We start from the raw sequence: 26933 nt of genomic DNA, 5'->3' as shown, positions 1-26933 counted from the left end.
TCATCTGTTGTTTCTATTATTCCTCATAGTTGTTTCTCTGTGTGTGTTGTGATTTTTTGACAGAGTTGCCCATTTTCTTCACATCTTTATCCATGGGATTCTCTGCGGCCTGAATTGAAGTTGAGCTCCTCCAGAGAAGATTAGAGTTTGCCTCTGCTGGTAGACTGGGGCAGTATCAACCTAGACTGTTTAAATCCTCACTTGACATATTTCTTTTCTTTTTTTTTTTTTTTTTGAGATGGACTCTCGCTCTGTCACCCAAGCTGGAGTGCAGTGGTGTGATCTCAGCTCACTGCAACCTCCACCCTAGATTCAAGCGATTCTCCTGTCTCAGCCTCCGAAGTAACTGGATTTACAGGCGTCTGCCACCACGCCCGGCTAATTTTTGTATTTTTAGTAGAGGTAGGGTTTCACCATGTTGGCCAGGCTGTTCTCGAGCTCCTGACCTCAAGTAATCTGCCCACCTGAGCCTCCCAAAGTGCTGGGATTACAGGCGTGAGCCACCGCGCCCAGACCCACTTGACATTTTTCAGATCATATAAGTCTCATGAAATTAGGCCACAAACCTGCAGGTCCTAGTTGTGAATTCTCAGCAGAAAGTTGTTTTTCCAAGAGTAATGAGATCCCATTGGTAATAACTGTAATATTTTCATTGTGCATGTGTTTGTTTTGATGAATAAACATTGGAGACACATATATCTTCCAGCCATGAAAGAACTTTCTGAGTTGCTAATAGTTTCTAAACAATATAGATAGATGGGTGAGATTCCATTTAAGCTTTCTATTGCTTTAAAAGTCAGTTGTTATAAAGAAGTAGGAAACTAACTCAAAACTATAATAAGGTTTTCTGCAAACTATGAGGCTCAACCTAGCTCTTACAGAAGCAGGGTACCCCTTTCTATAGTGAGTTGGTGGATTCATGTAGCTAGTTACACTGGCACCTCAGTCTACAGAAGCCCACAGGGGCAACTTCTGAAAGCTGTTGCTTCTCTTGAGAGGCCATGCTAGGCAGTGGTTAAAGCCTGGGGTTTGCAGCCAGTGGCCCAGGTGGGAATCCTGACTCTTGCATTCTTGTTGTGTGTGACCTTGGACAAATCCTTAACCTCCCTGTGCCTCAGTGCTTCCCTTGGTTAAAACAGGGATAGCAGCACCTGACTTCAAGCTATACTACAAGGCTATAGTAACCAAAACAGCATGGTACTGGTACCAAAACAGATATATAGACCAATGGAACAGAAGAGAGGCCTCAGAAATAATACCACACATCTACAACCATCTGATCTTTGACAAACCTGACAAAAACAAGAAATGGGGAAGGGATTCCCTATTTAATAAACGGTGCTGGGAAAACTGACTAGCCATATGCAGAAAGCTGAAACTGGATCCCTTCCTTACATCTTATACAAAAATTAACTCAAGATGGATTAAAGACTTAAATGTAAGACCTAAAACCATAAAAACCCTAGAAGAAAACCTAGGCAATACCATTCAGGACATAGGCATGGGCAAAGACTTCATGACTAAAACACCAAAAGCAATGACAACAAAGCCAAAATAGACAAATGGGATCTAATTAAACTAAAGAGCTTCTGCACAGCAAAATAAAATATCAGTGTGAACAGGCAAGGTACAGAATGGGAGAAAATTTTTGCAATCTACCCGTCTGACAAAGGGCTAACATCCAGAATCTACAAAGAACTTCAACAAATTTGCAAGAAAAAAAAACCCTATCAAAAAGTGGGCAAAGGATATGAACAGACACGTCTCAAAAGAAGACATTTGTGCAGCCAACAGACACATGAAAAAATGCTAATCGTCACTGGTCATCAGAAATGCAAATCAAAACCACAATGAGATACCATCTCACGCCAGTTAGAATGGCAATCATTAAACAGTCAAGAAACAATAGATGCTGGAGAGGATGTGGAGAAATAGGAATGCTTTTACACTGTTGGTGGGAGCGTAAATTAGTTCAACCATTGTGGAAGACAATGTGGCGATTCCTCAAGTATCTAGAACTAGAAATACCATTTGACCCAGCAATCCCATTACTAGGTATATACCCAAAGGATTATAAATCATTCTACTATAAAGACACATGCACACGTATGTTTATTGTGGCACTATTCACAATAGCAAAGACTTGGAACCAACCAAATGTCCATCAATGATAGACTGGATTAAGAAAATGTGGCACATATATGCCATAGAATACTATGCAGCCATAAAAAAGGATGAGTTCATGTTCTTTGCAGGGACATGGATGAAGCTGGAAACTATCATTCTCAGCAAACTATCACAAGGACAGAAAACCAAACACCGCATGTTTTCACTCATAAGTGGGAGTTGAACAATGAGATCACATGGACACAGGGCAGGGAACATCACACACAGGGGCCTCTCGGCGGGTGGGGGCTGGGGGAGGGACAGCATTAGGAGAAATACCTAATGTAAATGACGAATTGATGGGTGCAGCAAGCTAGCATGGCACATGTATATACCTATGTAACAAACCTGCACATTGTGCACATGTACCTATAACTTAAAGTATAATAATAATAAAAAAACAGGGATAGCAGCATCTATATCAATGGTTGCTCAGAGACTAAATAAATTAATACATGGAAAGTACCCAGACACATAATAGGCAGCAAATATTAGGTATTATTTTTATTGTTTGACTATTTCCTGCCACCAAATCCGGGTAGCATTGATGAAAGGTGTAAAACACAGTAACAAAAAACAAAACAAGAACTCCATCCGCCTACCATCATGTAGTTGATAGTTTGCTAAAAGCACTGTTAGGAAACTCTGTTCCACAAAAATCCACAAGCTTTCCACAATTAACACAGAGCCAACCAGGAAACTGAAGGAAAAGTAAATTTTTTTTTTTTTTTTTTTTGAGGCGGAGTCTCACTGTTGTCCAGTCTGGAGTGCAGTGGTGCCATCTCGACTCACTGCAAGCCCCGCCTCCCAAGTTCACACCATTCTCCTGCTTCAGCCTCCCGAGTAGCTGGGACTACAGGTGCCCGCCACCACGCCCAGCTAATTTTTTGTGTTTTTGGTAGAGACGGGGTTTCACTGTGTTAGCCAGAATGGTCTTGATCTCCTGACCTCATGATCCGCCTGCCTCGGCCTCCCAAAGTGCTGGGATTACAGGCGTGAGCCACTGTGCCCAGCCAGGAAAAGTAATTTCATACAGTCAACAAATCAATTACTGGTTCTTTTTGAAAACAGAGTCTCACCCTGTCTTCCAGGCTGGAATGCCGTGGTGTACTCACAGCTCACGGTAGCCTTGACATCAAGCAATCCTCCCACCCTCCCACCTCAGCCTCCCAGATTCTTTTCTTTTAGCATATTTTAACATTTTTAATTTTTTAATAAATGTGATAGCATGTAAATCTTTTTTTTTTTTTTTTGAGACAGAGTCTGGTTCTGTCGCCCAGGCTGGAGTGCAGTGGCACCATCTCGGCTCACTGCAAACTCCACCTCCCAGGTTCAGGCCATTCTCCTGCCTCAGCCTACCGAGCAGCTGAGACGGCAGGTGCCCGCCACCACGCCTAGCTAATTTTTTGTATTTTTAGTAGAGACAGGGTTTCACCGTGTTAGCCAGGATGGTCTCGGTCTCCTGACCTCGTGATCCGCCGGCCTTGGCCTCCCAAAGTGTTGGGATTACAGGCGTGAGCCACTGTGCCCAGCTGTAAATCACTTTTTAAAGATCCAAATACTCCTAAGCATGGAGTGGGAGGAAAGGGTATATGAGAAATCTCTGTACCTTCCTTTTAATTTTGCCATGAACATAAAACTAAACTTTTTTTTTTTTTTTTTTTTTTTTTTTTTGAGACAGTGTCTTGGTATGTTGGGCAGGCTGGAGTGCAGTGGTGCAATCACGACTCACTGCAGCCTCAACCTCCCAGGCTCAAGCAATCCCCCCACCTCAGCCTCCTGAGCCTGAGATGAGGTCTCTCCATGTTGCCCAGGCTGAAAACAGTCTTTTAAAACAAAAAATGCGAAATTAAATTGTCCCTTTGCCCCTGATCCCTCCCCAGAGAAAACTGTCCTTGTTTGTTTTTTGTACCAGCGTGTATGAGTACCTATCTTCCTAACAAATGACATCGAATCATTGTTTTCATTACTTACTGTATCTTGTAGATTTCCCATATTAATACATTGTAGAGCTCTATTTCATTCTATTCTTTCAACTCAGCCCCTGATTCTAATTTTTCAAAAAGCTTATTGAAATAAGGTTCTACTTCCCTTTGTTGAAAATAGAGAAGCATGAAGCCAAAAGTACAATAGGAAAAAAACCGTGTCGGGGGGAAAAACTCATGTGATCAGACATGGGGCCTATTTGATGCCAGCACAGCTGATAGTGTTTACCTGGAAACTAGAACCAGAAACCAGGGCCATTTTGATGCCAAGACTTCCTCAGTCTTCGTTTCTTCTGTCTTCTTCTAGATCATTACTTTGTATTTGCAAGCATATATGTGTGCCTGTGATATGTCAGACCAAGTTTTAGTCACTTGTAGTCCCAGCTACTGGGGAGGTTGAGGCAAGAGAATCGCTTGAACCCAGGAGGCAGAGGTTGCAGTGAGCCAAGATCGTGCCATTGCACTTCAGCCTGGGCAACAAGAGTGAAACTCCATCTCAAAAAAAAAAAAAGAAAAAAGAAAAGCTACAGGGACCTGTGTTTTTTTGTTTGTTTTTGTTGGTTTTTATTTGTTTTTTTTGAGACAGAGTCTCATTCTGTCGCCCAGGCTGGAGTGCAATGGCATGATCTCAGCTTACTGCAACCCTTGCCTCCCAGGTTCAAGTGATTCTTCTGCCTCAGCCTCCCCAGTAGCTGGGGCTACAAGCGTGCGCCACCATGCCCAGCTACTTTTTGTATTTTTAGTAGAGACGGGGTTTCACCATGTTGACCAGGCTGGTCTTGAACTCCTGACCCCAGATAATCTGCCCACCTCAGCCCCCCAAAGTGCTGAGATTACAGGCATGAGCTGCCTCGCCCAGCCCAGGGACCTGTTTTAATATCTAAGTTGGTGGCAGGCTCTGAGCTAGATCGGATTCCAGGTCACCTAATTCAGCCACTGGTTTGGAAGTTGGGGCCCAGGAATGTGCATTTTCATCAAGTTTAGTATCAGAGTGATGCTGGTATTTTTTTGTGGCCTGCACTTGGAAAAACACTGCTCTAGGCCATAGTACTTTTATAAAACACATAGGTGTTCCCCAGCTCCCCCTAGATGGTGATAAAAACAGACCTGAGAGCTCTACCTCCATTAGTCAGTGCCCTTCAGGTGAAAGTGACAGAAACGAACTGGCCGTAGCACAGAGGGAATCTGTTGGTTTGTACAACTAACAGGTCCAGGGTAGCTCTGGGCACAGCTGGATACAAGGCCTCAGTGAGACCAGATGTGGCCTCTGTTTCTCCATCCTGTGGCCCTGCTCTCTGCTCTGTGTTGGTCTAACTTCCAGGCAGGCCTTCCCCATGCGATGCCCCACGGGGCTGGGCCCATCCATCCTTGCAAATAGTAGTTGCAGCTGAGACTTCTCCACTAAGAGTTCCAGCTGGAGTTCCACTCTTGAGCCCCACTGGCCTGGTTAGGTCAGCCTCTCAAATCACCTGAAATGAAATTATGGGACAGTCGATGGTACCAGAAGAAGGGAAAGAAATGCCTAACAGGGAAAAACAGAAGACAGCAGTCACACTCTCTAAGGGAAAACTCCAATTATAACTATCTCCAAGTAGGCCAGGTGTGGTGGCTCACGCCTGTAATCCTAGCACTTTGGGAGACTGAGGCAGGACGATCACTTGAGCCCAGGAGGTCAAGGCTGCAGTGAGCCATGATTGCATCACTGCACTCCAGCCTGGACAACAGAGTGAGACCCTGTCAAACAAAACAAAGAGATTGATCGAAATATTCCCAAGCACAATGAGTTGCCTCATAGGAAGTGAACTCCCCACTGCTGGAGATAGTCAAGCAGTGGCCCAGAAATGCCACCCCAAGAAAAGCGGTTTTCTTCAAAAGATACTCACTCTTCTAGAACTTGGCTGTTACGACGTCCTTTCTACCCTTTTCCTAGACCAGGAGACCCAGCTTAAACACCACTGCCCCAAAGGCCTCCTCTGGCTCCCTGTGATTTTGCTGTCCTCTCTGTGAGTTGGAGTTTAAGTCCCATTGGAGTTTAAGTCCTGTCCTGCCCCTTCATGGCTGGGCGACGAGGACAAACAGCTTCACTTCTCTGAGCCTTGTTTTTCTTATCTGTACCATAACCGGCAGGTTCCCAAAGACCTCTTCTCCACTTCTTCAACAATCACAGACTTTTTAGCTTAGCATGTGGTGCCCTAAATAAAGGCCACACTGCCTGTCTCCCTTGTTCATGGGCCTAAGTGCTGCCCATGGGCTGGGAGCATGTGGCCACTTTGGGCAATTCCTCAGAGAGGCGACCGGCACGTGACTATGGTCCCAATCTTGTTCGCCCCATCCTGGGTCCTCCTGCCTGAAATGCAGATGCTGCCCTCTTGGGCCATGAGGAAGAAGGCGCTTAGGCCTGGCAGAGCAGGGAGTCCCTGCCACCTTGTGGAACAGAGGCACCTCACAGCCCTGGACTTCCTGCCTGCAGCCTGTGGCGTGAGAAATAGCGCTGGCTTGTTTAAATCACTGATATTTTGGACTTTCTACCGCGCAGAACCTAATCCTAACTCGTCGGAGGGCCTACCTCATGGCTATTGTGAAGACTAGAAGAGGAGATGTGTGTCATGTGCCTGGCACAGCGCGTGGTACACGGCCGGGAGGGTAGGGGCGGCGGTGCTGTTATTATCTCCCCGTTATTATCATCACTGGCCATTTCACTCTTCAACCTCACATTCGATCTGGCTGTTCTTGGTTCTGCCTCCCGCACTTCGAGTGTGTCCCTTACCAGCAAGGACCTCATCTTCTCTGTCTCTCCCTCAGTTCCTGGCCTGGGCTCCTATTCTGCAAACGACAAAACCAGTTCAGGCTGACTGCAGCAAACAGGAGACGGCGAAGGCAGAGGGTGCCCCACAGAACGACGGAGGCCTGGAAACCCTGGCTTGAGTAGGGGGCCTAGGAGCTTCTCTGCTGCAGGAGTCCACCCCAACAGGAGTGCATGTGGCCATTCACCATGATTCTGTCTCTCTCCCATTGACTCCCGTCCCAGGCCAACCCTTTGGCAGGAAGAGGGAGATGCCTGGATGAGCAGTTCCATCAGGGACCCAGCGAGAGTGCTGAGAACATGAAATGTGCCCTGGGCTGAAGACTCAGCAAAGCCCAGCAAAGGTCAAGTCTGGCCAAGGGCTGTGTTTTGTTTGTTTGTTTGGTTTGAGATGGAGTCTCACTCTGTTGCTCAGGCTGGAGTGCAGTGGAGCAATCTCAGCCCACTGCAACCTCCGCCTCCCACGTTCATGTGATTCTTCTGCCTCAGCCTCCCAACTGGCTGGGATTACAGATGCCCACCACCAGGCCCAGCTAACTTTTGTATTTTTAGTAGAGATGGGGTTTTGCCATGTTGACCAGGTTGGTCTCGAACTCCTGGCCTCAAATGATCTGCCTGCCTTGGCCTCCCAAACTGTTGGGATTACAGGCGTGAGCCACCGTTCCTGGCTGGCTGTGTGTTCTTGACAGTAAGCACCAGACACCCTGACCCAACAAAGGGTAAACAGGTCCTCTCCTCTCAAAAACCGAAGGAAGGAAGCAGGGGCTGCCCAGGGCCAGTGGATGGAGTGACTAAGCACCAGGCCTTGTCCGGAGGAAGCAGAGGCAGGAGGAGGAAACTCCTGGAAGTCCTGCAGACAGCGCTCGGGTCCCCCTGGCCAGAGCAGTTGATGATCACATGACCTCTGCTGCAATCGGTAACTGCAAGGGGTGCGGGGGAGTTCAATGTAGACTCCTGTGGTGGAGACGGCTGGGAGTCCTCCCAGGTCGGCTCTCCTCCAGTGCTGCAGCCGCTGTGGGAGCCTCTAGTGGGCCTGGAGGGTGGAACCAAGGTGTGGAGAGCACTTTCCACCAGCAACCAGCAGGTGGAACAAGGGGATGCTGCTAAACCCTTGAGTGTGAGGTTCTGCTCACTAAAGTGAGTTAGAACATATTTCCAGTGTCTTCTGCCTCCATCTTCCCAATGTTAAGTCTCACCCACTTCAACAGACAGGAAAGGTTGGGCATAGAGGCTCACGCCTGTAATCCCAACACTTTAGGAGGCCAAGGCAGGAGAATCGCTTGAAGCTAGGAGTTCAAGACCAGCCTGGGCAACATAGTGAGACCCTGTCTCAACAAAAAAATAATAATAAAAAGCAGACAAGAAAGATCCTAAAGGACTGGAGAACTTGGCCCATGAACACTAGCCGCACCCACTCTCTCTCTCTGCAGGCAGGGAAGGAGCCCACTGAGAATCCTGTATCGGGAGCCAGGTTCATGTTCTAGCTCTGCCTCTTACCAGCTGTGTGGCCGTGTGAATAATTCTCTGAGTCTCAGCCTTAGCTGTGAAATGGAGACAAGATGCTTAACAGCCAGGTGCGGTGGCTCATGCCTGTAATCCCAGCACTTTGGGAGGCCAAGGTGGGCAGATCACAAGGTCAGGAGTTCGAGACCAGTCTAGCCAATATGGTGAAACCCCATCTGAACTAAAAATACAAAAATTAGCCAGGTGTGGTGGTGGGCACCTGTAATCCCAGCTACTAGGCAGGGCTGAGGTAGGAGAATCGCTTGAACCTGGGAGGCAGAGGTTGCAGTGAGTTGAGATCATGCCACCACACTCCAGCCTGGGCGACATAGCAAGACTCCGTCTCAAAAAAAAAAAAAAAAAAAAAGATGCTTAGCACAGTGCCTGGTATATAGTAAGAACTGAATCAATGGGTGTTCTTGCATTCCAGGCGCTGTGCTAGTCTTGGGGGGACTCCAGTGTGGCCCCCCCGCCGTCCTCCCTTTCTCGCTCCCTTCAAGTGCTTTCATATCTCCTCTCCACTCCCTCCCTCTCTGTGCTGTTCACCCTATCAGTTTCCATCTGACACCACTTATTCCTTCCTCTTCCTCAAAACACTCTTCTCTCGGTTTCCAGGATCCCATACGCCCTTGGTTTTTTCTTCTACCTCTTGGCTACTCTTTCTGTCTCCCTTTGCAGCCTCTTCCTCACCTGCCCAGGCCCTAGCTTGGTCCTGAACCCCTTTGTCAACACTCTGGAAGGGGATCCCAGCCCAGGCCTTGTTGTCAATTCCAGCTGTGCACTGATGACGCCCAAGTCTCTTTGCCAAATTCCTGACTCAGATCCTACTGCCCAGGTGACACCTCCACCTTGACAATTCAAATGAAACATTATCAAAAACAGGGACATCCTCCACCTGGCCCCCTCGCAGGCTTCTCTGCTCGATAGAGGGCACCATGGTTCACCCCGCTACTCTGCCCTTCCTCTCCCCTCGATGTCCAGGCCACCCACAGTTCCCACCTGTCCATTCTGTCTCCCACATGGATCTGGAGTCATGCCCCTTTTTCCTTCCCTACTCCCAAAAGACTTGTCCAAGCCATCCTTATCTCTCTACACTTCAATTTTTATCTTCCCTATAATCTAATCCCCACCCAACAACCAGAGTTATCTTTTTTAATCAAACCACATCAGTGGATGGAAGGATAAGCAACATGTGGTATACCCATATAGTGGAATATTCTTTGGCCGTAAAAGGAATGAAGGACCATGCTACAACACGGATGATGCTTGAAAACATCGTGCTAAATGAATGACACCAGACGCAAAAGACCATATATGATGATATTCCACTTAAAGCAGGCAAATCCATAAAGATAGAAAGTAGACTAGCAGGTTCTTAGGGCTGGAGGGAGACGGGAATGGGAGTAATTGCTTCATGGGTACAGAGTTTCCATTTTTTTTTTCTTAAAGATGGGGTCTTTCTGTGTTGCCCAGGCTGGTCTCGACCTTCTGGGCTCAAGCAATCCTCCTGCCTCAACCTCCAAAGTGATTGAGATTCCAGGTGCATGCCACCATGGATGGGGACTTTGACAGTGTTTCCTTCTGAGATAATGAAAATGTTCTGGAACTAGACAGTACTGCAGGTTGCACAACATTGTGAATGTACTAAATGCCACCAGCTGTATACTTGATCATGGTTAACATGATAACATTTATGTTATGTGTATTTTACCACATTTTTTTGTAAAAAAATCAAATGGTCCCAGCCGGGTGCAGTGGCTCATGCCTATAATCCCAGCACTTTGAGAGGCTGAGGTGGGTAGATCACCTGAGGTCAGGAGTTTGAGACCTGCCCTGGGCAACATGGCAAAACGTCATCTCAACTAAAAAAATACAAAAATTAGCTGAGCGTGGTGGCGGGCGCTTGTAATCCCAGCTACTCAGGAGGCTGAGGCAGGAGAATTGCTTGAACCTGGGAGGCAGAGGTTGCAGTGAGCTGAGATGGCGCCATTGCACTCCAGCCTGGGCTACAGGAGTAAAACTCCAGCTCAAAAAAAAAAAAAAAAAATCAAACGGTCCCTCCCTCCCCTGCTTACAACTCCCATGGCTTCCTGTGCTCTGTAAGGACTCCAGCCCCTTCTGTGGGCCTCCGGCCTCCTCCCCAGCCTTACTTCTCATGACTCTCTTCCCTCTCCTGTGTATCCATAATCCTGGCCTCCTTTTGGCCTCATCAGGCCAAGCTCTTCCCACCTCAGGCCCTTCGCACATGCTGTTCCCTCTTCTGAAAAGGTTTTCCCTCTCTCTTCATAGCTGATTCTCCTTCAACTTTCAGTGTCCGTTTAAATATCACCTCCTCAGAGACTCCTTCCCTGCCATCCTGCCTCAGTGGATCCTCATCTCAGTCTCCACCTTTTGTTACCTCCACCACAACCCCCAGCTCATTCCTTTGCAATACTTAATTTTTTTCAAGACAGGGTCTCACTCCAGTCACCCAGGCTGGAGTGCAGTGGCGTGATCACATCTCACTGCAGCCTTGACCTCCCAGACTCAAGCAATCCTCTGGCCTCAGCCTCCTGAGTAGCTAGGACTACAGGCATGCACCACCATACCTGGCTAGGTTTTGTGTGTGTGTGTGTGTGTGTGTATACACACAAAAAAATAAAATATATGTAATTATACAATTATAATTATAGAAATATACATATGCACACACACATATTTTAGAGACAGGGTCTCACTATGTTGCCCAGGCTGGTTTTGAACTCCTGGCCTCAAGTGATCTGCCTGCTTCATCCTCCCAAGGTGCTGGGATTGCAGGCGTGAGCCCCCGCACCCAGCCCCTTTTCAATACTTATTACTTTTTAATTTGTCGTTTAGTATTTGTGTGCCTCCCTACATAGACTAAGTTTAATGAGGGCAGGCAGGACCTGCCTGTCTTACTCCACTCTGTATTCTCTGCCTAGCACATAGTTGGCACTCAGAAACTCTTTGCTGAATTGATGATAGATCACCCAGTGGGCAAGAGAAAGAATGGAGGCAGGATTTACACACAGGCCTCTTTGATGCAACTCCTGTGTTCTTCCTACTCCTCTGTGTGACTCTGAACTATGAGGCAGAAGGCTGAGTCAAGTGCCAGAGAAGAGAGTCGGAGGTGACCATGCCCTTTTCCCATAGCTACGTCGTCAGGCATCGTTGCCCAGGCCTTGTGCAGATCCCGTCATGTGGCCGTCACTGATGTAGATAAACCATATCTGCTGGGAAAGGCGCCTCTGGGCCTAAACAACAGATGTCACTCTGAGAAATCCCAACAGAAACCCCACCCTGTCCCTGACTGAGAACTCATCTACTTTGCTCTCCCTCTGTCCGTTTTCTCACACTCTACCAGAGCCAGGACAGGGCTTTTGCCCTAGGAAACGAAGTGGCCAACTGCAGCCGTTGAAAACTGCCTTGGAGGAACCAAAACCAGCAGAGGCAGCCCTCTCTCTTCCTGCTGGGCAAAGCCAGAGCTGGCCACTGCCCTGGCCCAGCCCCAGCTGTCCTGGAGCCCAGGGAAGGCAAAGTCCCCTAGGGCTGTACTCAGGTCTTCCTCAAAATGCTCCATGTGGCCGGGCGCGGTGGCTCATGCCTAGAATCCCAGCTCTTTGAGAGACCGAGGCGGGAGGACCCCTTGAGCCTAGGAGCTTGAGACTAGCCTAGGCAACATAGCAAGACCCTGTCTCCACAAAAAAATAAAAATTAGCCAGGCATGGTGATGCATGCCTGTGGTCCCAGGTACCCAGGAGGCTAAGATGGGAGGATACTTTGAGTCCAGGCGGTCAAGGCTGCAGTGGACAGCGATTGCCACACGGCACTCCAGCCTGGGCGACAGAGCAAGATCCCATCCCTAAATAAGTAAGTAAGTACATGCTCCATGAACATCAAAAGGCAGGACACCCAGAAAACTCAAGCAAGCTGGGCTCACCGCTTGGTAAGAAATGCGGAGGAGCGGAGGTGGGGCAGGGACCGGTGGTGGGGCTTGTGTAAGAGGACTGCCTTGTGTAAGAGAACTGTGTAAGTTCTGACCAAACCAGAACAAGTCCTTCATCTAACGCAGTTCCTAATCTTTTTGTAATCTGGGGCCTTTGACATCTGGGAAAGCTTCCGGACCTCTTCTGAGAGTCATGTTTTTCAGTGCATAAAACAGAACGAATGCATTGTATTACAAATAACACCAGCTATCTTGCATTGAAGTTTTGAATTTTTTTTCACTTGTAATAAACAGATGAGGCTCCTATAGTACACATTAAACTATAAGAACAGCTGGCTCAGTAACTACTATAATTTTGAAGTAATGATACATATAAGTTATATTTTGAGATATCTGCAATAACTATACTGTGATTTAAAAACATCTGTGATTTCGACTGATGACAAAGTTAGTGGGGGGTTTTTTTGTTGTTTTTTGTGTGGTTTTTTTTTTGAGATGGAGTTTTGCTCTTGTTGCCCAGGCTGGAGTGCAGTGGCGTGATCTCAGTTCACTGCAACCTCCACCTCCTAAGTTCAAGCTATTCTCCTGCCTCAGCCTCCCAAGTAGCTGGGATTCCAGGCACGCACCACCATACCCAGTTAATTTTGTATTTTTTTAGTAGAGACGGGGTTTCACCATGTTGGCCAGGCTGGTCTCAAAACTCCTGACCTCAGGTGATCCACCCACCTCGGCCTCCCAAAGTGCTGGGATTACAGGCATGAGCCACCATGCCCGGCCAGTTAGTGATATTTTTAATGCAACTGTAATTTGTTACATACATTCATAATTGAAGGAAATATTAAATTTCAGTTAAAGGCCAGTGGCTCACATCTATTATCCCAATTAAAAAAAAAAATGTGGGGATGCTGAGGCGGGAGGATTGCTTGAAGCCAGGAGTTTGAGAACAGCCTGGGAAACAAAGCAAGGTCCCATCTCTACAAAAAATAAAAAATAAATAAATAATAAATTAGCTGGGTACAGTAGCATGTGCCTGTAGTCCCAGCTACTTGGGAGCCTGAGGCAGGGGTATCACTTGAGCCTGGGAGTTTGAGGCTGCAGTGAGTTGTGCTCGAGCCACTGCATTCCAGCCTGAGCAACAAAGTGAGACCCTGTCTCTAAACAAACAAAGTAATAATACATTTCAGTTAGAGGTTAATGAAAATAAAACCAATTTTTTTCCCACCCAAGTTCATAGACCTCCTGGATTCTTTCTGTGGACCTTGGGTTACTCTTCCCTAAGTTTTTTTTTTTTTTTTCTTTTAGAGACAGGGTCTTGCTCTGTCACCAAGGCTGGAGTGCTGTGGTGCAACCATAGCTCACTGCAGCCTCGAACTCCTGGGCTCAAGGGATTCTCCCACCTCAGCCTCTTGAGTAGCTGGGACTACAGGGACACCACCATGCCCAGTTAATTTTTTAAAACTTTTTTTTTTTTAGAAATGGGGTCTTGTTCTGTCACCAAGGCTCATCTTGAACTCCTGGGCTCAAGCAATCCTCCCACCTTAGCTTCCCAAAGTGCTCAGACTACAGGTGTGAGCCACCGTGCCGGGACTTCTGCCCTAAGTATTGTTGGCCTCACTTTCCCAACTAAAATGGGAGCTCACTAAGAACAAAGGCTGTTCCTTCACCTTACACTTGGTAGCTTGAAAGGGCCTACCACACGGTAAGTGGTCATGTGTTAGTCTGTTAGGTCTTTTGGATTTTCTAGGTAGACAATCACATCGATTGCAAACGATAGTCTTTCTCTTTTCAATCTTTGTATTTCTTTTTTCTTGTCTTATTGCATTGACTGAGATCATTAATGAAATGTTGAATAGTAGCAATGGTGGAGGGCACCCCAATCTTATTATGCTCAATACTCATTAATTTATGCAATAGGAATGTAAAGTACCTACTACCGGTCAAATCCTGTGCCTGGGGATAACAATGTAACACATTTGAGATCTTTTCCTGTCCACTGAAATGTCTGAGCAGTAGCAGGATTTCAGTGAACACAACAATGCTGAGAACATCACCAAATTCTCCAGACTTGCTGAAGTGCTCCTTTGGGATCCTGGTTCCCAAAAAGTATGGACATAGGTCCCTGCTGGTGGCCCCAGGTTCCAGGCCATCAGTAAGGCTGGGAGCTGCAGACTTTCCCAGGGCCACTGCAATGCGGAACAGAGGCAAGTACCCGGGGAGAAGACTGAGAGATGCCTCTGTAGGGGAAGGGATGGGGAAAGGCAGCCAGAGGATTGAGCCAGGCCAGGGGTTGAGCTTGCCTTGCCTTAGCAGGGCCTGCTGAGGTCACCACCTGTCTACACTAAGGGTCTAACTACAGGCAAGACCAGATGTAAAGACAGAGGACTGCAACTTCCAGGTGTGCAACTAGGGGACGGGGTACTTGTTCCCTTTTCCCTTCCTCAACCAGAGGGGAGTGAACACAGAGGAGGGGCTGTCGGGAGCAGTCCCCACATCCTCTCTAGTCTGTGTAGCTGGCCCTGGAGGAGGAGGAGAATTTTTAATAAAATATAAGGAAGTTGAAGTTGAAAATGGACCAGACTATGCCTTAGGAACTAGCATAGGACTGTTGTAATCATACATGACTGAGAAGTCAGGAGATCCGACCAAAATATTTTTAAGAAAGCCTGCTGCAGGCCGGCTTTCTCATGCCTGTAATCCCAGCACTTTGGGAGGCCGAGGCAGGCGGATCACTTGAGGTCAGAAGTTCAAGACCAGACTGACCAACATGGAGAAACCCCATCTCTACTAAAAATACAAAAATTAGCCAGGCATGGTGGTGGGCACCTGTAATCTCAGCTACTCGGGAGGCTGAGGCAGGAGAATTGCTTGAACTCAGGAGGCAGAGGTTGCAGTGAGCCAAGATCATGCCATTGCACTCCAGCCTGGGCCACAGAATGAGAATGTTGTCAGGTGCAGTGGCTCCTGCCTGTAATCCCAGCACCTTGGGAAGCCAAGGCAGGCAGATCACTTGAGGTCAGGAGTTCAAGACCAGTCTGACCCACATAGTGAAACCCCGTCTCTACTAAAAATACAAAAATTAGTCGGGCACGGTGATGCTGGCCTGTAATCCCAGCTACTCGGGAGGCTTGAGGCAGGAGAACTGCTTGAACCTGGGAGGCGGAGGTTGCAGTGAGCCAAGATCCCATCACTGCACTCCAGGCTGGGCGACACAGTGAGACTCCGTCTCAAAAAAAAAAAGAAAAGAAAAGAAAGCCCAGCAGAATTGAGGAAAGCCGAGTCAGTTGAAGCCGTGGAAACAATACCCCTATGGGAGGCAGAAGAATGCACCCCCCTACCAAGATATCCACATCCTAACCCCCGAAAACCTGTATGTTGCCTTAAGTGGCAAAGGGGAATTTGCACATGTGACTACGAGAAGGATCCTGAGCTGGAGAGATTAGCCTGGATTATCCAGGTGGATCCCATATAATCACAGGGCTCCTCAGAAGGGAGAAGGCGCTGTAACCGTGGAGGCAGAGGTGGATTGAGGCAGCCAAGGATCACAGGCACCTCTCCAGCCCGGAAGGGCAAGGAACACACTACCCTGGCGCCTCCAGAAGGCACAGCCCCATCCACACCTTGATTCTGGCCCTGTAGGACCCATCTGAGACTTCTGGCCTCCAGGGCTGTAAGGTAACACTTTTGTGTTAAGCCACTAGGTTTGTGGTGATCTGTTACAGCCGCATGAGGAAACTAACACAACCCCAAGGAGGTGAGCCTCTCCCCACAGCCCCGACCCAACCGGAAGGGAGAGGTGTGCAGAAGAGGGCTCTGCAGGATGTTTGGGACAAATGGTCTCTGGGGAAAGACAGAAGCTAACAGAACTGATTCCACTGTGTGAACAGGGTACTGGGAGGGCCCACAGGGGAGGGACTTCAGAGCTGGGCCTGCGCCAGAGTTGGCCAGGAGCAAGGCAGCCCAAGACAGGCAGGGGCTGCCCGCGGGAAGGTTCGCTCTTGCCAGTACCATCCCATGAGCAGCCTCAGCGCCCCCGACCAAGAGGAGTCCTGAGGGCTGCGAGGTTGCTCACTCCTTACAGCATGCTGCCCAGCCTCCACCCCTGCATGCAGAAACTTTGCAGGGGACGAGCCCAAGGAATCAGGACACCCGGAGGCAGGGACGGCCCATGGAGCAGAAGCCCCCCGAGAGGGGTTGGCGGGATGAATTCGCCCCGCTCCAGCCTGAGGAGGAAGGAAGTAGTTCCCTCCGCCCACCTTTCCCTTAGGCTGGTCCGGCGCAGGATTCTCGTGATCCGCGATTCGCTCCCACGGGCGGGACCTTTGTAACTGCGGGAGGCCCAGGACAGGCCCAGCCTGCGGGGCGGGAGGCAGTCGGGGTGAGGGAGGTAGGGACGAACGGGTGGACTGACCACAGGCAGGGACAAGGGGGCTGAGACCCGGGGAGAGGCCTAGACGCCCGCCGACGGTTGGGGGGCTGCGGGCAGTGGGGGCGGGGACGGCCCGGGCGGGGGCGGGGCCTGGTACGGGGCTGGGCGGGCCGGGCCGGACCTGCTCCGAGGCTCCCAGTCGCAGCGGTGACCGCGGGCGGGTGGGGCGCCGGGTAAGTGCTCGGGCCGGGCGCGGGGCGTACCCCGCTTGGCGTGCAGCCCTTTCTCCAAGACCCCCAGTGCCCGATCCCTCTGAGAAGAGGGGACCCCCTCGCATCCCCGCTGTCCAGGCCTAGCCGCTGAACCCCAGCAGGACCCCAGCCCTCGGTTGCCCTCGGCTCTGGCGTGTCCCAGCGCGGGCGGCGCAGCCGGGCAGTGGTTCCCTCGGCGAGGACTGGAGTCCAGGGGAGGGGGACGCGGGAGACGCCGGCCCCAGTGACCCCCCCCCCCATCCCGGAAAATTGGTGGTGCGCGCCGCCCTGGGCCAGGTGCCTTCAGTTCTTCACACTCCGCGCAGCAGCCGCAGGTGACCATCGTCGTCTCTTAACAGGTGAAGAAGCCAAGACGCAGAGGCCAAGCCCCTTGCCTTGGGTCACACAGCCAAAGGAGGCAGAGCCAGAACTCACAACCAGGTCTGTGTCCCCTAAGTCCTCGGATGCATCGTCCCTGCCCCGCTGCCCTCCTGGGAGATTGTGGGAGAGAAGTAGGGGTACAGGCAGTGCTGGGTGTCCGGGGAGAAGGCTGCAGTGAGCAGACCCAGCCATCCCTGAAGGAGGAGCCCCGGGACAGCAAACCTTTCCCTGGAAACAGTTTAAAAACACCGACCTGTTGGAGACAGAGATGCTGAGGAACGAGCATGGTTGGGACTAAGGGAAACACCAAGACAGAGAGGGGAGAGCGGTTCCTCACTGCAACTCCCTCCAGGAACATTGCCCCCACCACTCTCACCAGTGCTAGGTGTGGGGGATCTTGCAGGCTCAGCTACGTGACTTAGCCTTTCTGTGCCTCAGTTTCCGCATCTGTGCCATGAGGTTAAGCATGTACCTACCTCTCAGGATTGCCGAGAAGATGACATAAGATGTTTGGTGTACAGGCTTAGCCCCCTGGCACCAGGTTACTACCAAAAGTTCATGGTTCCAGTGCCTGCTCCACCCTCCCTCGTGCCCCTCTGAGGGTAATTCTCTGTCCTGGGCGCCTTTAACTTCAGGTTGTTCAGGGCTATCTGAGATCTGCAGGATTTCCGGACAGCCCCACCAGCAACTAGGAGCTGCTTGAGTAAGACCAAGGCGAGGGGGCGGCAACTTCTCTGGCTCTGACTCCCCAGAGAGAAAGGCTGATAAGGACAGGGTTTTGAAAATCTCTGGGCTGAGGTTTGCACAAGGTCCAGAGCTGCTCCGTGGCCCCCAGCCCTCCCCGCCACTGGTTTAGCAAGAAGGAGGAAGCCAGAGTGTTCTTGTCCCCAAACTTGATCCTTTGCTAGTCACTGGGGCTTGGGCCCTGGGAGCTGTCATCCACCACCCTCCTCCTCCCTTCCCCACAGTCTAGGCCAGCGACAAGTTCTAACCCAAAGTATATCCTGAATCCGGCCACTCCTCCATCCCCTACTTCCACCCTGAGTCCAGGCTGCCAGCATCTCTTGCCTCCTCATCACGCTTGACCCCTCACTCCTATCCAAATCCCTAGCATTGCCTGCCAAGCCCTCTCCATGATAAGGCTCTATGTGATTATTCTCGATTCTTCTCTCCGGCCACTGTCCTGTACACTGCTGTCCCCAGCCTCCTGCTCCTAAGTTCTCCACTCTCTCAGGGGCTGTACACAGCGCACATGCTCTTCCTTTTCCCGGGAATGCTCTTCTCTGCAATCTGTGACATACTCCCTTGTAAGTCAGGGGACACCTTAAATGTCACGTTGTCCCTGACCACCCCACCTAAGGAGACCCCACCTCCTCCCTGGCCCCTTACTGTGGCTGGTTGGCTTTCCAGTGCTTAGCTGGGGATGTGGTCTGTCTTGTATATTTCCTTGCTTCCTTGTTTGTCTCCCAGGTAACATGTCAGTCTACCAGCATCCTGACCTTGCCCTTCACCTTGGATTTCCCAGAACCTGGGAAATCAGTGCCTGGCACCTAGGAAAGACGCAGATACTTTTGTACAGTTGTATGCAATGTGTCAGCCATCAGCCTATTTTTCTTCTCATTGCTTGACAGCATTTTTTTCTCCTGTTTCTACATAGACCTCAGAATTATCATTCCTCCCAAGAGCCCACTGCCTTCCTCAGCTTTTCCCTAAAGTAGGGCTTGAGGGTTGAGGGCCACTTCCAGTTTTTAACCGTACTATTCAACTTAGCTATAAATATCATTGTCCATATTGTGCATGTTTTTGGCTATCAAATGACTTCTTGGAGATACAGTTTCCTAACTGAGGCATGCAAGTCAAGGATGGGATCATTTTGAAGGCACTTACCTCTTGTGACCAGGTATCTATTTAGAAAAATCATCTCCAGGAATGCGTGCACATTTCCCTGCAGCTCTGCAAGCACTGGGTTTTACCCTTTTTATTTGTTTTGGCTAGTTTAATGGAGAAGGGCATGGTAGTTTTACATTTTCTGTTGCTTGAATTGCTGAAGCTGAGTGTTTCTCTGCATGTGTGCTAGTTCTAGTTCCTGTCTTGCAAAGGAAGGAAATCTCCGGGGTACCTTAATTCTTCCCTTCACCTCCTCTTGTGGTGATGGTTCCACTTGAGCCCCTCTCGTGAGAGCAGGTTGAGGATCCCAGGGGGCTGGTATGGGGACATACAAAGCTGAGCTCTGCTAGGTCCAGAAGCTGCCCAGTCAACCAGCGAGAAACTCTAAGAGTCCCTTGCACCCTCAGCATGTAACTGTGGGGAGAGAAAGAACCTTTTTAAAGTTTTCTTGAAAGTTTATTTCAAAATAATTTTTTAGAATTAGGCCAGGCACGGTGGCTAATGCCTGTAATTCCAGCACTTTAGGAGGCTGAGGCAACGGATCGCTTGAGGTCAGGAATTTGAGACCAGCCTGGCTAACAATGGCAAAACCCTGTCTCTACTAAAAATACAAAACAAAATTTAGCTGAGCATGGTGGTGGGCACCTATAATCCCAGCTACTCAGGAGACTGAAGCAAGAGATTCGCTTGAACCTGGGAGACAGAGGTTGCAGTGAGCCGAGATCATACCACTGCATTCCAGCCTAGGCAACAGAACGAGATGCCGTCTCAGGGGAAAAAAAAAAATGTATAGAAGTTACATAGAGAGATAAGGTGCAATGACTCACGCCTATAATCCCAACACCATGGGAGGCTGAGGCAGGAGGATCGCTTGAACTCAGGAGTTTGAGGCCAGCCTGGACAACATAGTGAGACCCCCGCCGTCTACAAAAATTAGCTGGACCTGGTAGTGTGTGCCTATAGTCCCAGTTACTCAGGAGGCTAAGGTGGGAGGATCCCTTGAGTCCAGGAGTTTGAGGCTGCAGTGAGCACTGATCGCACCACTGCATTCTAGCCAGGGTGACAGAGTGAGACCCCAACTCCAAAAAAGCAAAACAACAACAACAAAAAACAAAAAAAACAAAAAAACAAAGGGTGCAATGAATAACCTTGCAGGGTTATTCGTTGAAGCACTGAGGTGGGAGGAGATTGGAAACAACCATAGGTGTCCATCACTAGTGAGATTAAACACATTCCTGCAGGGGGCTCCTGTGCAGCCGTGACAAGGCGTGCACTTCATGCAGGATGCACTGGCATAGAACCACCTCTGAGATACTGTGTTAGTCTTCTGTGGCTGCTGTAACAAATGGCCACAAGCTTGGTAGCTTAAGATAACACATTTATTATGCTGCAGTTCTGGAGGTCAAAAGTCCGCAATCCGTCTCAGTGGGCTCAAGTCAAGGTATGGGCATGGCTGTGTTGCTGCTGCAGGCTCTGGGGGAGAATCTGTTTGCTTGCCTTCCCAACTTCTAGAAGGGCCCATATGCCTTGGATTGAGGCCCCATCCTCCATCTTTTAAAGCATCGAATCTTCAGATCTTTCTGACTCCAGCCTCTGCTTCTGTCCTCACAATCTCTTCTTTCTCCTGCCTCCACTTATCAAAGACTCCTCTGATGACATTGGGTCCACTAGGATAATCCAGAATCATTCCCGCCATCTTGAGAGCTGCAACTTAATCATATCTGCAAAATTCTTTTTGCTATGTAAAGTAATATACAAGTTCAGAGATTAGGGCGTGTGCATCTTTGAGGGGGAGCATTATTTTGCCTACCACACCCTAAAGGGAAATAAGGTTCAGAGCAGTATGTGGGTTCACATTTGTTTACGAAAAAAAAATAGAAGGTTGGGGGAGAGTGTATACTCATGTGCTTATGAGGGTATAGAATACTCCAGAAGGCGACGTAGGAAACCGGTCAGAGCAACCGCTTCTGGGAAGGAGAATGGGTAGAGGGGAGATTGACTCGTCATAGAATATCTTTTTATATAATTTAAATTTTTTACTACATGCATAGATCACCTATGTTAAAAATAATGTTTTAAAGCAACACCTACTCATTGTAAAAGTTCACGCCTCCCAGAAGCAGAGAAAAGCCCTACACCCTTTTCTTCCAAAAATAACCACTGCGAAGAGTGATCCTTACGGACCAAAAAAAAAAAGCATCTGTATTTCTTTTGAGTTAGATGGGGTCATCCTGTAGACTCTGCCGTAATGTGACTCCTCTGCTTGCTCTGTGGCTGGCGTCTTTCCACGTCCTTATGTGAATACTCAAACAGCACTAGCAGCTCCTGCTGCTCAGAGGTGCATTCACTGATGTAGCTGGTGGTGGATGTTCAGAAGGTTTTACTGCTTTTCAGAGCAACCCCAACACTGTAATGTCTGTCTTTTTTTAATTGGAGTGAAATTCACATGATGTAAAGTTAACCATTTTGAAGTGAATAATTCAGTGGCATTTAGTAAGTTTCACAGTGTGCAGCCTTCACCCTCTATCAGAATATTTTCATTGTTTTTCTTTGTATTAAAATTAAATCATTTTTCTTTTTTAAAAATACCTTGTTAGCTGCATGGAACATTTTTGTCACCCCAAAAGGGAGCCCCCTAAGCCATTAAGCAGTCACTCCCCATTCTTCCCTTCTTCCAGCCCCTGGCAACCACCAATCTGCTTGTTCTGTTCTGGACATTTCATATCCTGTTCTGGACATTTCATATCAATGGAATCATACAATATGTGACATTTTATGTCTGGCTTTTTTCACTTAGCATGGTATCTTTGAGTTTCATCTACATTGTAATATGTATCAGTACTTTCTCTGGCTCTCTCTTTTTTTTTTTTTTTAAATGGAGTCTTGTTCTGTCACCCAGGCTGGAGTGCAGTGGCATGATCTCAGCTCACTGCAACCTCTACCTCCTAGGTTCAAGTGATTCTCCTGCCTCAGCCTCCCAAGTAGCTGGGATTACAGGTCCCCACCACCATGCCCAATTAATTTTTGTATTTTTAGTACAATTGAGGTTTCACCATGTTGGCCAGGCTGGTCTCAAACTCCTGACCTCAGTGATCCACCCACCTCGGCCTCCCAAAGTGCTGGGATTACAAGTGTGAGCCACCACACCTGGCCCCCTTCATTTCTTTGTAGGGCTGAATAAAGTTCCATTGTGTGGATAGACCCATTTTGTTGATCCATTCATCCGTTGATGGACAAGTGGGTTGTTTCTACCTTTTGGCTTTTGAGAATAATGCTGTGGAAAGCTATGAACTTTTGTGTACAAATAAGTGTTTGTACACAGGACTCAAAGTCCCTGTTTCAGCTCATTTGGCTCTATATCCAGGATGTATGCCCTCCTACATACACTTTGTACTTTACACTAATTTCAGGCACAGTTAAAACTAAACTAACTTAAAACTAATTTGTCAGAAAGAATTGCAGAGCAAATACCAAGGTAGATGGCAGCAGGATGATAGATCTGGACAAATGTCTTCTTATTTTTCAGATCCAGAGGCAACAGGGACATGGCCACCTGGGACGAGAAGGTAAATGAATTCTGTGGTCTTGCAGCATTAGAGGATATCCTAACCTTGAGAGGATAATTCTGTTTGGTGTTTCAAACAGGAGAGGGAGAACCACCTGTTTAGATGTTTCCACTATACTGAAATATTTAAAATCACAATGATGAAAAGCTATAAAAGGACTTCACAAAACCTCCAAGTAGCCTGATATTCCACATCAGACCATTTTGAATCCCAGTCCTACATGTTAATAACTATGTGCGTTTTTTGTTTTTGGGTTTTTTTTTGGTTTTTTTTTGAGATGGAGTTTCACCCTTGTTGCCCAGGCTGGAGTGCAATGGTGCGATCTCAGCTCACCGCAACCTCTGTCCCCCAGGTTCAAGTGATTCTCCTGCCTCAGCCTCCCGAGTTGCTGGGATTACAGGCATGCACCACCACACCTGGCTAACTGTGTATTTTTCGTAGAGATGGGGTTTCTCCATGTGGGTCAGGCTGGTCTTGAACTGTGCATGTTAATAACTATGTGTCCTTAGGCACAAAATAACTGTGCCCTTCAATTCCCTGAGCCTCAGTTTCCTTATCTGGAAAATAGTGAAAAGATTATTTACCAGCCCTGCCCTTGAAGGATTGTCGGGAAGATTTGATAATACAATGGTCTCAGAATGTTAGGCAAGTACTGAGCCCATAACAGGGCTTGGGCACAGAAAAGTAAAGTCACTTCTCCAAGATCACACAGCTAGAAAGTGGCAGAAATGAGATTTCACACCAGGCGTGGTGGCTCATGTCTGTAATCCCAGCACTGTGGGAGGCCAAGGTGGGCAAATCACTTGAGGTCAGGAGTTCAAGATGAGCCTGGTCAACATGGCAAAACCCCATCTCTACAAAAATACAAAAATTAGCCAGGCATGGTGGCATGCACCTGTAATCCCAGCTACTGGAGAGGCTGAGGCAGGAGAATCGCTTGAGCTTAGGAGGCAGAGGCGCGGTGGCTCATGCCTGTAATTCCAGCACTTTGGGAGGCCAAGGCAGGTGGATCACCTGAGGTCAGGAATTTGAGACCACCCTGGCCAACATGGTGAAACCCCATCTCTACTGATAATACAAAAATTAGCCAGACATCATGACGCACACCTCTAATCCCAGCTGCTTAGGGGGCTGAGGCAGGAGAATCGCTTGAACCTGGGAGGCGGAGGCTGCAGTGAGCCAAGATCGCGCCATTTTACTCCATCCTGCGTGACAAGAGCAAAACTCCATCTCCAAAAAAAACAGAAATTGGGATTTCAACCTGGCCTGACTCCAGAGGAAATGCTTTCCTCCTGTATCTTGTGGCCATCTCGAGTAGGAAATAGACTGTTTTTGATATCTGAGGCGCAGGTTTGTTGGATTTGGGGGGCATTGGTTGTGAAGATTGGGGGGCGAGGTAGAAAAGAAGTGTTGACTTTCACATCAGCTGTTCATCTTGAGGTTCTGGGGGCCTGGCCAGGCCAAGCTGGCAAGGGCAGAGCAGGAAGCTCAGGGCAGCAGCAGGGGTGAGTGGGGCAGAGTCTGAGAAGCAAATGTGAGGGTCAGAATGACCACAGGATGGTGATGATGGTGATTGTGTGTTTCATCAAATTGATGACCCCGGTAACTGTAAGAGTTAGGAGCCCCAGGAGCTCCAGGTATCCATAAGAGAGTCAGCATGGAAGAAAGGTTAAGTGGGAACTGTTCATGCTTTTCCTTCATTTGTAGTTCCCTATTAAATTAGGCAAACCAAAAAGAACATTCAGAAATGCTTAATGCCGATTAGACTGTGATGAAACCAGCTCACTCATACATAGCACGGGGAACTGGGTTAACCCATGCCACTGTTCTAGACACAAAATTTGACCATGTATATCAAGAATCTTGAAAATTCCCATATTCAAGCCTGGTCATCTCACTTATGGGAAAAGAACCCATGAAAAATAAAAAGTACAATTTATGGCACCATGTTTCTTAGCACATGAGACAACACTGTAGATGCACCTTATTTTATGTACCATGAAGAAAAAAAGTGAAACAAGCATGTGCTGCCATTTACTGTGATTAAAAGTAACACAAGCCTGAAACCGGTCAATTGTCAGGCCCAGCTGGATTTCAGAGACGTTAAAATGTGAGAAAATGTGGTCTTAGGATTGGATTAAAAACCATCCAAAATGGTTAAAAAACATGCAAAATGCAATAATGAGACCATTTGGCTCCTTGGTAAGTTTCCTGGTCTCTGAACAGGTGTGAATCTGATGCATATAGTGGTAAAAAATAAGATAGGAAATTGTCTGCTGTCTTTCTTTGTTTTGTTTTTTGAGATAGGGCCTGGTTCTGTCTTCCAGGCTGGAGTGCCGTGGCATGATCTTGGCTCACTGCAACCTCTGCCTCCTGGGTTCAAATGGTTCTTGGGCCTCAGCCACCCTAGTAACTGGAATTACAGGCGTGCACCACCATCCCCAGCTAATTTTTTTGTATTTTTGGTAGAGACAGGGTTTCTCCATGTTGGCCAGGCTAGTCTTGAACTCCTGGCCTGAAGTAATCCACCTGCCTCAGCCTCCCGAAGTGCTAGAATTACAGGCATGAGCCACCGCACCTGGGCCACTGTCTTTGATTATAATTGTAAAAGATATAGACAGGTGGGAGAGAAAGAGGTAGACAGGTAGATGACACATAAGTTTGGTGTGCTGGGATTGTTATGAATTTATTTCCCTTTCTTTTCCTCTTTTCACAATAGTAATACTAAAAGAAATAGATCAAGGCTAAAGATCTGTTCTTGGGGTAAAATGTAGCAGGTCAAACTGGGGGTATGCATTTGAGTCTGGGGGTTCCAAATGAGGCTGGGGGTTGCAGGAACGAGTTGGTGGGGTGAGGGCCTTGTCAGAAGCCCATACCAGGGTATAGGGACAGCAAGGGAAGTAGAGATTGAAATACAGGACCAGGGACACACCTTAGGGAACTCCCAGGGCCTGCAGCCTGGAGCCTGTTTGTCGTCACACAGAGGCTAGCCTGGGAGGGCGTTGTCAGGAGGGCGTTGTTGGGGGGCTGGGGAAAGGGCCAGGACCACTTGTGGCAAATAAGCCTCTTACTGGTTTGAAGAACATGTTCCTTTTCATGATCTGCCCTTATGGAATTAATTGTGTTTTGGAAAAAGTTGTCTTAATGAGATTGCTTTTAGAATTTTTTGAGCGTTAGCTCTCCTAGTTTCTGAGAGGAGAACAGCTGTGTTGGGAAAGAGACTGGTGGGGTTTTGTAGCCATGGTGCAGACCTGGCTTGCAGTTCTGCTGAGATAGGCTCACCAGCCCTCCTCAGAGCCCCTCTCTGCCTGCTTCCACCTCCCAGAGCCTCAGTTTTCCTCTTTTGTAAAATGGGAATGATCACACTACCTCACAGAGTTGAGGTGAGGGTTAAACAAGATTGCATGTGGAAAGCACTTAGCCGGGTGCCTGGCTCCAGCCTGCATTTAAGACATGGGAGCTGCTGGCTCTGTCATGAGGATGAACCGCTTTTCAGCCATCAGCTGACCTTGTTCCTCAGCACAGGTGACTGCACTCAGCAGCCACCTCTGGGGAACTTAAGAGCCAGGTGTGTATAAAAATCCCTGCAACTACTGGGCTCATTTCGTGTGAGGCATGCAGAAACGCCCGGTGCAGCTGGGGTTCCTTACTCACTTCGGCTGCACATCGACCACGCCAGTACCCAGACCACACCCAGATGGGTTGAATTGGAAGCTCTGAGCCCAGGACTCAGGTTTTGGGGTGCCTTAAAGCTGCCGGGTGATTCCAACATGCAGCCTTGCCTGGGTAGCCCCTCCCTCTGCAGAAGGAGGAAAGAGAAATAGCTGAGCTGTGTGTCCTGTGGTTTCCATGGCCAAAGCATCGCTAGACATTGGCTCAGGCAACCTAGTCACACGGGTGGCAGCTCTACATTTCTACCTGGGTAACTTTTTCCTTTTTCTTTCTACACTTTTGTAAAACAAATTGCACAGTCCCTGCTCCTGGTTGACATGACTGATGTCACAGGCTTGGAGCAGACTCCCCTCTCAGTCATTCCCCGGGAAATAGGCAGAGTGTGTCCCCCTAGAACTGTCTTTAAA

At 48.4% G+C, this 26933-nt stretch overlaps 1 protein-coding gene across 2 annotated transcripts in view; it reads left to right on the top strand.

The window, feature by feature from the left end:
• The first annotated feature begins 16652 nt into the window (after positions 1 to 16652).
• Positions 16653 to 26933, top strand: part of HVCN1 (hydrogen voltage gated channel 1) — a 40164-nt gene continuing 29883 nt past the window's right edge. Inside the window, exons 1-3 of one of the 2 annotated variants that reach the window (XM_025401941.1) lie at positions 16653 to 17002; positions 17380 to 17461; positions 22815 to 22854. In XM_025401941.1, the coding sequence (XP_025257726.1) occupies positions 22834 to 22854 (21 nt within the window). In that variant the 5' untranslated portion in view covers positions 16653 to 17002; positions 17380 to 17461; positions 22815 to 22833. Of the gene's footprint in view, positions 17003 to 17378; positions 18116 to 22814; positions 22855 to 26933 lie in introns of those variants that run through there. The other variant, XM_025401942.1, reaches the window with a different exon arrangement.

This window comes from Theropithecus gelada, chromosome 11, assembly GCF_003255815.1.
Source record: "Theropithecus gelada isolate Dixy chromosome 11, Tgel_1.0, whole genome shotgun sequence".
NCBI classification, from domain to species: Eukaryota; Metazoa; Chordata; class Mammalia; order Primates; family Cercopithecidae; genus Theropithecus; species Theropithecus gelada.
Note: the sequence above shows the minus strand (reverse complement) of the source record. Positions and strands in the feature narration are given on the sequence as shown.